Raw genomic sequence first — 12,419 nt, forward strand, 5'->3', positions numbered from 1 at the left:
TTAATAAGTTATTAAACAAACAGGACACGTCATACAGTCTCCTTCTTCTTTCAGTGAGTCATTTTGGTGAGGATTGGCCTGTCAAATGCATGAGAGCAATTAAAAAGTGACGTCAGCGTCTGCCCAGTCCCGCACAAAAGAATCAAAGCTCAGGAAGTGAGGAAATTCACAGGAAGTTGTGTGACTTCGATTTCAAAATAAAGCGACCATCTAACGCTGTAGGCTGATTTTAAGCATATATTTTACATTTTATAGTTTATTAGAATCTACATGAAGTGAATATAAAGTAGCCCGATACTTTAATAAGAATACCATACAGACCTTTTATACTTATATCATTTTAAATGCAGTTCACTTTCAGTTTGCAGGGTCTATTTGTTCCACTTTAGCTTTCATTAAACAAAGTAGCGTATGGGAGATATTTAACAGCACTTTATGCAGGCATTGATCCCCTGTCATGTAGTCTGGATTTCCTAAATGCTAACTAACAAGAAAAACCCTGATTGTTTGTTTTTAAATGATTTGGGTGAGTTATGTAGGCTAGTTTTGCATTGTATTAGTTTTTTTTTACTTCTTTCTTGGTTTTAACTCGGTGGTGTGGATGGCTATTTTCTGCGGTATGTGTCACTCACTTTTCGCAGATTCCAGCAGTGTTTTACTTTCAAGGTGTTGACAGGAAGGAGCGGCGCACTGTGTGCAGCTGGACGCGTGCACGCATTTCGATGGATCTGTTGAAGTAGTTATAACTGAGGACCGCAATCAGGGGACATTTACATTCCTGCGTTCCACTCAGGTACGTTTCATTTGTGTCTTTCTTCTTCTCTGTTGTTTTCACTTGTCTCAGGTCCGTAATCAAACTTTCAGACAGACTAAGGAGGCTCAGATCCCCGTCTAAACAGAAGAAAAGTTTGGCAGCAGCTCGCTGATTCTCCAGGCTGCCGAGCAGAGAGGTTTGCTGCAGTGAGGATGAATCAATCTGTTAACTGTTACATGAAGTTTTAAAGAGTTTACTGCCTGGAGGAGCAACATGCTGCAGAGATGAGCACATCGGCACAGCTTAATACATTTAATGGAGTGATTCGTTGTAATCTTGCCATGTGTCAAGTTCTCACAGCACTTTGCTTGAACTTTGTCTACTACGCTACTTATGATCAATTAAAAGCAAATAAGTCACACAAAATACACTGAAAGCTGCATCAAAGTTTTCATGTGTTTTATTGGATACCTGTGAAAACACACATCAGTGTTATTCAATCAGAAGGACGTCGCCAATGTAGACACATCATGCTGAGAGTGAGTGGTGGAGGGCTGGGTGATTCCAGACACAGCTGATCCTCAAAGCATAGAAAAACTCATGTTAACTGGTGCAAATGTCCAGTGTTAGGCCCACTGCATTCAGAATCCCAATCAGATCTGTCAGGTGTAGTGGTGGTGCATACCTTGCATGAGAGCGTGTATGCTTAATGTTTAACAATGCAAGTCTGTAAAGTTTGTAAAGTGCACTGTGTCTTTAGGTTTAAGCGTTCATGTCTATCAGCTTCCTCCATTGTCACTGTCCCCAGATCAGCAGGTCACCATTGAGTGTCTGACTTACACATCAGGACAACATGTAGTTTTGCTTTGTAAACACAGAGAACATAGAGGAAATATTAAAATATTCAAGTTTAAACACATCACACATATCACACCTCTATCCTCCTCTCCTATCTATATATATATATATATATATATATATATATATATACATAAATTAAATATCAGCTCAGCATTGATATTTACTCTTATCGGATTACATCTATTTCACATATGGGATGAAACAGTGAATATTTTGTCTTTGAGCACAAATTCTATCATTCAAACTATATGCCCAAGAATATTAGGTTATCATAGCCTATAAAGAAAAAAGAAAGAAAGAATCAGACCCTAAACAACAGATAAATATGCTGACACTTCACAATGATAAAAATGCATGTTTTTAGTTATGAATAATGTAACCATCGGAGGTTTAGTTATTTATTTGTGTTTACTATATTTTGATAAGTTGTGCAGAAAAAAACCTGTAAAATAAAAGTACTTTCTTCAGGCTACAACCTCACCTGAACCCTAACTCACATCTTCTGATTTTGTAGAACCTGAATGTAACGAGGTGCTTTCAAATTCCTTTAGTCAAAAATCTGCAGTCCACTTGTGTGTTGTTGTGAATTTAAGCATAGTGATGTGGTATTTGGTCCAAGCTAAGGATAATTGTGGTTAGAGACAGTTTCTCCCCTGAACTGCAGGATTTCTGACATTCTTTTTCTGAAATCACACACCATGTCTTCCTCCTCTTCTGCTATCCTTTGTCTTTTATTTTTGTTGGGAATTGTGTCTTTTTTTACGTTTTTACCTATCGAGGTGTTTAGACATGCAACATGTTTGGAGTTGTCCACATGGCAGAGCGCCATCTCTGTGGCACCCTCTTTGTGTGGTTGACTGTTACACTGTGACAGTTGAGCCTGCAGGATTCACCGACTGATTCATAAGTGACATACACTATGTTTGGCTTTGCATAGAGATGTTTGAACCTGGTGCTGCTTGGTTAAGTTAAACTAAAACCTTGAGGCCTGGGGAAAAAGTTCCCAAATGTTGGTTTGAGTTGAAGAATTGTGATTGGTTTCAAGTAAATCGGAGACCCTGAGACTCATGGCCATCCTCTGGAAACTGGAGGTGCTCTCTACGTGCAGGATGTGAGGTCTTTCTCTATGAGTAATTGTAACCAAGTGTGTGTGTGTCTGTTCTTCACGCTTCATTTGGGAATCACAGCCAGAAAGGAGCAGAGTGTTTCATTCTTTCTGTTTTTTTGCTCATTTCCCCTCGCTGCCTGCCCGGCCGGCCTCACGTGTCAGTTTTGCAGCTCTGGGTCAGACCATTCCCTTCTCTGATCACATGGAGCGCGTGCAGACTTCACTGCTGCTGCTGCTGCTGGTGCGGCCACAAAATGCTGTGACCTCTCTCTCCTCCATTTAAAAAAGGCATCTCTTCAACAGCTCTGAAAGCTGCCGTACACAACCATTTCTCACTCTCCGTGTAATTCAAGGACATATTCTATGTAAGAATGTTGCTTTCAGCGCCTGTCATTACAGTCAGGCACTCTTTACAACTTCACCACTGCCAGTTTTACACATGCAGGAAATTGCCTTCACACCCCTCCTCTACAAAGGCCCTGTGCTTACTGCTTTTGCTTTACAACCATGGTTGATGATGTTGACAAATACAAACATATTGAGGAGCTGCACCCAGATTAGGACATTTTACATGTACTTATAAATGAACACAGGACAGCAAACTGCAGTTGTTTCAGCCTCTTTCTGCTAAAGACGAGCTGCACAGGTAGATGTTGTGGAAGGATAAAGCTGAAGTCAATAAGATATTGATGACATCTGTGTCTCATTTTATTTTTATCGCATAGTGAGATTGCCATTTCATAGTGTTATCCAAATGTGCAGTAAGAATCATTAAACCCCATAAGGAACTCCCATGATGCATCATGAAAAGCGGTGTAGCATCATGGATCGATATGTCTAAGCTGGCGTAGATGTTGGTGCAACAGTAATGATGCGATTAACAGTCCTGAGAAAATGATGCACGTAGTGTCCAAAAAGTGTGTTAAGTGTACAACAAACTCACTTTATAGTGAGACGCAGGCCAGGATTCAGTCTAATCTGACCCAGGAGTGAGTCCTGTTCACTGTTAATCTTCTGGGAGCAGGAGGATGTTCTTTAATCTGTCGATCATCTGTGGTGTCTGAGATGTGGTTTCAACACGTCTCAAAACTGCCTGCGTCTGGTCTGCCTGATATTGATTAGTGATGATCGATCACGCTCCTCTCTTGCTTTTTAATGGTACTTATTTTATGGCAAGAGAATTAAAAAATGTTCGACCGTTATGAATGAAGTTATCTTGCCAGATGAAACCAGTTTTTGGTTTCTACATGCTGCGTTGCTGGTGTGTTTGTCACAGTGGAGCGCGGCTCTGTCTCTGCATGTCAGCAGCAGTAAATGTGCACAGACATGCAGGCTGCCTCTTGCATGCTTGCTGTCTTCCTGCCGTTTTATGGCATTTCATATAGACTCTGTAGGGTTCCACTTCTTTTCCAGTTTCACACCGCTTGCTCCAAACCTACTTTTAATCTAATGTTACTGTTCAAACGTCACTCACACATATTGTGTGAAGCACTGCTCAGAATAAACTTAGGTGTGACCCCTGCAGCGTTCAGGCTTTTTTTCCCTTCCAGCAGGAACTGGCTCAGACTGAAGGTGCGTTTGTTTTGCTTCAGTATATTTTCACATGTGTTTGTCATTTCTTTTGTCTCGTGTCTTCCAGGGAGTATAAGCTGGGAGCACAATGGTCCTTGTCTGGTTGCTGACAATAGCCATAATGAATGGCGGTGCGGGAGGAGGGAGGGAGGGATGGAGAGCAGCAGAAAGGGGCTTCAGGAAGCTCTCTTCACAGCACACTGTCATTTTTTTTGATGTCACATTTCATAAAGCCCTTTGTTTCCTATTTATTTACCTAGTGAAGGGACTCTGCAGCAGCTGTGTTGCTTCAGCAGGCGTAAAGTGGCAAATGAACGGCTTTAGTTCGAATAAACTGGTGCTTGAAGCAGATTATAAATCCTCTGAGGATGAGTGTGGCATCGCTTTGCCCATACAGAGAACTGAAGGCAACAGCCTGATTAAAGAGGAGGGAGGGGTGAGATATCACCCGTTACCCCGTCTCCTATTGGGTACTTAGGGGGGAGAAAGTGGGTGAGAGGTTGAGGGGTGTTTGGGGAGGGGGGTAATTGTGGCAAAGGAGAGATTTATTCTGTGAGGTGAATTGTTCTCCTGGAGGAAGTTTGCTGAAGAGGGGTGAAATGAGCAGTTTTAGGTTCAGTCTTGTATGAGTGGAGTTTGTTTACTCCCTGTTTCTACCTGATTCATTCAGTTTTGATATGAACAAAAGTCTCTGGCAGGGAATCGTTAGGGGTGGACTTAGCCTCCCTCACCCCATCTCAGCACCAGCCTCTCGCTACTGTACTCACCCTGAGTCTCTCTCTCTCTCTTTCTCTCCCTGTGGGATGAAAGAGTGGCATAACATGACTGAGAGTAACCTCAGTGCCTGTTCTTGTTAAGCCAATCGTTATTACTTCCTGGTGTCTCTCCACTCACCCCCCCCCACCCACCCATCACCCGTCTCTGTAAAGAGCCCAGGCCCTTTCTTCTCTCAGTGAGCGCTGCCAAGCCTGTGGCCCAGTGTGCTTCAGTCTTTAAACCGCACTCCTCAGCCTGTGGTAGGATGTTTTGACTTCTTGTTTTACCTCTTGGTTGTTGTTGCATTATATATTTTAAACATTACAGGCTGTGTGAATGTATTGCAAGTAAAAAAAAGTTGTATATAAAGCCTTTTGTGGCTCCACAGAGAGCTGATTGAAGTCTGACAAAAGTGAGTCTGCAAGAGTATAAGGGTGAAAATGGAAACACATCTGTACCTGTGGAGTTATTGTTGTTGTTCCATTCACCTTGGAAGTCACAGTGACAGAGTGACATATCAGATCACAACACAAACACAGGAGCAAAAATACGACAATACAACAGGTTTGAAGACACCGATCCACAGAAGTGTCACTGCCACTGATGTGCAGAGCGGCCATCTAGGACTTTGAGGTCAGAGGTGATGAGGTAGAAGGTGGAGTTGCCAGTGTTACATGTCAGGACCTCCCCACAAAGCAGGGGAAGGTGGATTTGTTCAGAAGCAGGATCTCTGACACTGTCAGATGTCTTGTCAAGTTGTCTGAATGAAGCTTAAGAAAGAAGTAAACTCTGAATTTTGACAAAGAGAAGATTGTAGGGAATAAAAACAGGATGTGGAGACAGTAGCATTTTAGAGTACGAACAACTAAATGATATATTACTCCACCTGTCACTGCTCTGATGTGCAGAGCAGCCAGCTACACTGTATTACAATGCAGTGTTGTAACAGTTGTGTACTTAACGCTGAAACCAGTAAACTCTCAACAGCTCTCTGGACACACATCGAATTGAATCTTGCCAAGTTGTGGACAGTTAGCCGGTTTACAGTACTACCTGCCTTTTAGACCATGTCTGGGGCCTCTCTGAAGTATTGTCTGTTCCCTGCCTTGTTGTTATAGGAGAGTTAAACCATAAAGCTTTGTTTTTTCCAGGTTTGATCCAGTTATAATGTGAAGAGTAACAATGCATTTTAAAATCATTCCTCTTTCTGTTTTCCTCCCACATTAAATCGTTGAAGAAGAAATGGCACATGGTGAAACAGATTTGATTAAATCCAATGACTGGAAGGTGTTGAAGTCAAATTTTTTGGCAGAATTTCAATAGAAAATCTTTGAAACCTAAAAACAAATTTTGGCATTTTCATTTATCAGCAAATACATAAATATTGGAAATAATCATAACAATAATAAACATGCATAAATACAAAACAAACACATTAGAATCATTGCAGTTTTCAAACTCTCCACGTTAGCAGTTTTCTTGAGGCACAGCTAAACATGTTGCTTATGCACCATATAATTTACTTCTGGTCTTCTTTCCTCAGCTATGCATTTCCAGGAGTGGCTACAGTCACTTTGCCCAAGCACAGGACTCAAAGGCTCTGAATCAGAGGACTTCCGGAGTCTTTTACCGTCTCTGCCTCTGTCCTCCTTCTCCCTGTCCTCCCTCTATCTGTCGCCCTCCTCTCTGCTGGGTTTAGGAGCTCTAGCCTCCCTGACTGCGTACTGGCTGGTGACCCGACCTCGACCCATGCGTCCCCCCTGCGATCTACAAGCCCAGTCTGTTGCTGTCGTTGTGAGTAAATTACTGCGGCCGTCGGCCTATTTAGACTCATGAACATTTTTACACAAGTGTATTAGTTTGTGACAGTGGTGTGTGTTGTAGGGAGATCCCAGCTGCAGGCGATCGGCTCTTCTGAAAGATGACACTCTGCTGGAGTTTTACTATGATGACACCCGGACAGTGTTTGACATGTTCCAGAGGGGCCTGAGGATCGCAGGTGAGAACACACATTGCTATGATATTATCTGTCAGTAGAGAAGACAGCTGTACATTGTACTGTACATTATGATGTTTGCAGATGTCTGTATTTGCATAGTAGTTCATGTCAGGGATGTCAACAACCTCCTCTGTCTTTGTTACACAACTGGTTTGCATCCCACAGGAAGCGGCCCGTGCCTCGGGTACAGGATGCCAGGCCAGCCCTACCAGTGGATCTCCTACACTGAGGCGTGACATATTTGTAGTTTTTTATTTTAATCCTCTGCTGTACTCCTGAGTTTAATCTTTGCTGTCTCCTTCAGGTGGCTGAGCGAGCACAGGTGCTGGGCTCTGGGCTGTTGGCTAAAGGCTGCCAGCCGAATCCGCAGCAGTTTATTGGGATATTTGCACAAAACAGACCAGAGGTATGAAGGTCCTGTAAGACACACATAGTCCTTTTTCAATTAGATTGTTGATCTTATTGGAAAAGGAGTGTTATGTTGTTGTGAATCTTTTAAATTAAAATCTGATTTTTGTTTCATATTGAGAGAAAGATGCTGGGAGTGAATGTAGGTCATCAGGACAGCAACAGTTGGAGCTGTCTGCTCTCAAAGTCCTTATTTTAATATACCCATCAGGCATTTCTGTCACTCCTGTGCACACTAAAAGACAATTTTCTGCTCCATCAGAGCCTCTCACCTCTCATTAGACCAATCTGTATCCTGAGTGCTATCTGTTTGGCGGATGGCTTTATTTGTTTGTAAATAGGAAACGCATAGTAAAGTGATTCATTGTGTGTAACTCTCTAGTGTTCGATATCAGGTAATTGGTGAAAACTGGAAATAATGGGTCTAACGGTGCTGCTGTGTCTCCCCCTGCTGGTGACAGTGGATCATCTCAGAGCTGGCCTGCTACACCTACTCCATGGCGGTGGTGCCTCTGTATGAAACACTGGGGCTGGAGGCGATGGTCCATATTCTCAACCTTGGTGAGAAAACCTCCATGTAGAAACAACATCTATGAATTTTGTCTGCTTGTCTGCATTAAATCAAATAGCAGTGAGCTGAAAATATATTGAGCAGGTTGGAAATTCTTTAGTGAGTCACAAAAATACTTGATCACTGGTATTTTTATCATTATCAGTAGTGAAAATTCAGCTTTCTTACCTCTTACCTATAAAAGGTATTTGAATGAAAGCATCAAAACAAAAGTGTTTAAAAAACATTTCATGTGACTACAAACATCTGAAACGGGCCATATTTACATTTATTTGATTGCTGATTATAATATTTTTTTAAAATAGCCACTAGTTTTGAGTAGAGTTTGTGTTTTTGCTCGTCCCTTTGCGGCCGGCAGAAGGCTTCACTGATTTCTCACACTTTGATGAGAACATTCCTTCACAAACTTTCTCTGTGTGCGCTTCAGCCGAGATCTCTCTGGTGATGTGTGACCGGGAGGAGAAGGCGGCAGCACTGTTAGAGAACAAAGAGAAAGGCGAGACTCCAAAGCTCTCCTGTTTGGTTCTGTTTAATGAGTTCAGCCAAGCCTTCGTGGAAAGGGCAAAGACCTGCCAGGTGGAGGTTTTGAAACTGGAGCAGCTCATGGTGAGCCGGGTGGAAGTCCCCTCCTTCGTAACGCTGACTCATTTGAAATGAAATCCCCCTTTAATCACATTGTCGATGGTGATGTGTAAATTGACTTCTGTTTGTCCACATCTTAGGACCTGGGAAGGCAGAACCTCAAAGATCCTGTGGTGAGTTTATCGTCTCTCAGCTGCGACATCACCGCATCAAACTGATTCAAGTAAATAGCTCAGCTCCCTCTAAATGCCAGCATGACAGCTTTATCGTTGCTCCTGTCCCATAAGATATCATTAACAGTCACTTGTAAACAGGGCTTAAATTAAGAGTGGAGGAAGCCCAATGTCATATTCTCATATTTTATTGCTGCCTGCTGTAGCCGCCCCAGCCTCAGGATCTGGCCGTGGTCTGCTTCACCAGCGGAACCACAGGTACCGTCTGATCTCATACGTCTCTCCATAATTATCCTTCACTCACATCATTAGAGAAATATCCTTCAGTGCCCACTAACAACCTCTCTTTATGGCACCGCTGTAGTTTCCTTTGCTGTGCAGCAGTACACTGAAATAATGTCTTGTTTATTTATCCAGGGAAGCCCAAGGGAGCCATGATCACCCACGGCAACATCGCCTCCAACACTTCCTCTGTCATTAAGATCCTGGAGGTCTGTCTACATTTCCACCTCCCTGTCTAATTGAGAACAGCCTTACAGCTACCATCACTTCCCCATCTGTCTGTGTGTCTTAAAGCTGCCCCCCCTTCCTGCTGTGTGTAATGGTATGATTAATTGGTTGTTTGATTGGCCCTGTCACTGCAAGGTACTTTAACTAATTGCCCCTGTATAAAGATTCTGCTGTCTAACTGCTGTTGAAAAAGCCGTACAGCATGTTTGATTGCCTGCGAGGCTTCGCCCTGTGCTGCTGCTTAATCTGTCCCCTGTGCTTTGCTCATTTTACTTCTCTTGCAGGGTTCCTTTGTGATCCAACAGGAGGATGTGTCGATCTCCTACCTGCCGCTTGCCCACATGTTTGAGAGGATGATTCAGGTACCTAATGTTATTTTTTTCTAGTGTGTGTGATGGTCTTGTGTAAAGTCACCCAACGTAATCTATTTCCGTCACAGGTCTCCATGTTCTGCCATGGGGCCCGAGTAGGATTCTACCAAGGGGACATTTCTCTTCTTATGGACGACATTAAAACTCTCAAACCGACATTCTTCCCTGTTGTGCCTCGTTTACTCAATCGCATCTATGACAAGGTTGGCTAATGCGCTCGCATCTTTCTATTTACTGAACCGGAACAATAGGATGTAAACATTGTTTTTGTATATTTCTATAAAGATCCTGGGTTCGGTGACCTCTCCGCTGCGACGGGCCTTGCTTCACTACGCTGTGAGGAGGAAGCAGGCAGAGCTCAGCAGCGGGGTTGTACGCAACAACAGCCTGTGGGACAAACTGGTCTTCAACAAGATCCAGGTCAGCTGCTGAAGTAGATCACTTTATTGCTTTGTAATGACAGCATGATCATTATGGCTAAAAGAATTGATTATGTCTGTAAAAGATAAATAGAAAATTGGACAAAAATTTCAGCGTTTACCTTCCTTGATGCTGCGTAACAAAAAAAGAAAAAGGTCAAGCTCTATGATGGCTTTTGCAGCCACAAAGAAGGTGGAGAGGTCTCTGGCCTTACAGGTGTCACTGTCTGTGTTTTGTAATATTTAACACAGTGGCACATGTAAACCAGCAGCCCTACCAATAATCACCAAATTTATATACAAACTTTACAAGAGAGGCACGACTATTCCAGCAATCGGTGTCAAAATCACCTGGAGCATATTGGCCTTGTGGGAGTGTAACAGACAAGAACTGAAAGATTTTGGCTTGGTATGATCAATACAGATGGGCAAACGTGACCAAGGTTATGATTGTATTTTAACAGATTTTCATACGCTCTCGTTTCAGGCCAGTTTAGGAGGTAATCTGCGCTTTGCCCTGACTGCGTCGGCACCCATCTCCCCCACTGTGCTGTCCTTCCTCAGAGCCACTCTGGGCTGTCTGATATTTGAGGGCTATGGCCAGACAGAGTGCACAGCAGGCTGCACATTCTCCATGCCGGGGGACTGGAGCACAGGTAGAACACTGATCTGATTGTATGTATATTTGTTTTATTCCCAATTCCCTCGTTCTGTGCTCAGCTGATGTGTGGATATCTCTGTCAGGCCATGTTGGTGCTCCCTTACCCTGTGCCACGGTGAAGGTGGTTGACATCCCTGACATGAACTACTATGCTAAGAATGGAGAGGGAGAGGTGAGCTAGTGCAGAGGCTCAGTCACATTTTATATATTACCACACTTGTACGTGTTGACATTTGTCACTGCTTTGTCCTGTCAGATTTGTGTTCGTGGTCCCAGTGTGTTCAGGGGTTACCTGAGGGACCCAGAGAGGACAGCTGAGGCTTTGGACAGTGATGGCTGGCTGCACACCGGGGATGTGGGCCAGTGGCTTCCAGTAAGATTAGACATTAGTCAGCCTGTAGTCGTCTTGTACTATACTGTGTATTAAAACTGTTTGTTTTTACACAGAATGGGACGCTACGCATCATTGACCGAAAGAAGCACATCTTCAAGTTGTCTCAGGGAGAGTACATCGCTCCAGAGAAAATAGAAAATGTCTACATGCGTTGTGTTCCTGTCCTCCAGGTGTTCGTGCATGGAGATAGTTTACAGGTACAACACACATACAAAGTCATTTCTATTTAGGAAATCCACAAAACTTTTGCTCATGTTTGAGTGTAAACTTGATTTTCTCTTGTATGTACCAGTCTTATCTCATAGGCATAGTGGTGCCTGACCCTGAGGTGTTTGTTCACTGGGCTAAAGTTCAGGGATTTGTGGGGTCCTATGAGGAGCTGTGCCAAAATCCTGTACGTGTGAATCATCAATTTAAATAACTCCTTTGAGATGGATTTGAAAATTAACATTTTGTCTGTCTTAACACAGGATGTGAAGAAGGCAGTATTGGAGGACATGGGTGCTGTGGGGAAAGAAGCAGGCCTGAAGTCCTTTGAACAAGTGAGTGATCTGTGCTGAGGTTACAAACATGCTGTCGGACAGTTACTCACATTGCTTTTAATCACTCCAGGTGAAGGACCTGTATTTGCATACAGAGACATTCAGCATCGCCAACGGCCTTCTGACACCCACCCTGAAGAGCAGACGTGCAGACATTCGCAGAGTCTTTCAGGAACAGATAAAAAGCATGTACAGCAAAACACCAATTTAACTCCACTCACTGTCACTACCTACAGGGTCTGGTGCCCAGTAAAAGGGAATTGAATGGGACCGAAAGGAAGAAAGTTCTACTTACCCTGCATTGCCTCGTTTAAAACCTACAAGTGAATTTATTTTGGACTGTCGTTATTTTGCTTTAAAGAATTTTTAACTCACCTGTGATCACATGTCCCTTACACTAGCAGTAATAGTTTTACATTACAGTTCTAATCCCACTAATACAACGCTCTGATTTACTAGAGATTTTAGAGGATCATAAATTATTACCGAGGAGAATCACAAAGTTATTAGAAAGCAGCCATTTGAAATGTTACCTTTTTTTCTTAAGAAGGGACTCTTTGCACTTGTGGACACTGTTGCTGTAGCTTTGTTTCATGGTTTTAGGGTGTCATAAGCAGTTGAGACAGTAAGACTAATGGGAGTTTTACCTTTCAATGAACTGTAAAAAGATGCTGTAAATGATGCTTGTACTAATTTTCTCAACAAGACACAACTGACTAATTTCAGTAAAGTCAAAGT

The 12,419-nt window shown here is 42.9% G+C and overlaps 1 protein-coding gene across 3 annotated transcripts; it reads left to right on the forward strand.

Moving 5' to 3' along the window:
- Nucleotides 1-699: 699 nt before the first annotated feature.
- acsl2 (acyl-CoA synthetase long chain family member 2) lies at nt 700-12,419 on the forward strand. 3 transcript variants are annotated; one of them, XM_028413899.1, is made up of 20 exons: nt 700-793; nt 6,595-6,845; nt 6,936-7,050; nt 7,216-7,280; nt 7,355-7,456; nt 7,920-8,019; nt 8,457-8,635; nt 8,752-8,784; nt 8,991-9,042; nt 9,202-9,275; nt 9,579-9,656; nt 9,734-9,868; nt 9,951-10,085; nt 10,572-10,740; nt 10,829-10,917; nt 11,002-11,118; nt 11,193-11,336; nt 11,432-11,533; nt 11,610-11,681; nt 11,752-12,419. In XM_028413899.1, exons 2-20 carry the CDS (start codon nt 6,597-6,599, stop codon nt 11,890-11,892), a joined length of 2,151 nt encoding a protein of 716 aa, XP_028269700.1. In that variant the 5' UTR covers nt 700-793; nt 6,595-6,596; the 3' UTR covers nt 11,893-12,419. The 3 variants fall into 3 exon arrangements, with proteins under 3 accessions (XP_028269700.1, XP_028269702.1, XP_028269701.1); XM_028413901.1 differs by having other exon boundaries at nt 754-793; nt 6,751-6,845; XM_028413900.1 differs by lacking the exon at nt 700-793 and adding an exon at nt 5,217-5,311.

This window comes from Parambassis ranga, chromosome 9, assembly GCF_900634625.1.
Source record: "Parambassis ranga chromosome 9, fParRan2.1, whole genome shotgun sequence".
Classification (NCBI taxonomy): domain Eukaryota; kingdom Metazoa; phylum Chordata; class Actinopteri; family Ambassidae; genus Parambassis; species Parambassis ranga.

What these genes read in the sequence shown, in the direction of transcription:
- acsl2 (XM_028413899.1), top strand. Translation starts at nt 6,597, where the DNA reads ATGCATTTCCAGGAGTGGCTACAGTCACTTTGCCCAAGCACAGGACTC. An exon ending in CTGTCATTAAGATCCTGGAG is followed by an intron (nt 9,276 to 9,578) that starts GTCTGTCTACAT and finishes CTTCTCTTGCAG; the next exon opens with GGTTCCTTTGTGATCCAACA. An exon ending in ATGTGGGCCAGTGGCTTCCA is followed by an intron (nt 11,119 to 11,192) that starts GTAAGATTAGAC and finishes GTTTTTACACAG; the next exon opens with AATGGGACGCTACGCATCAT.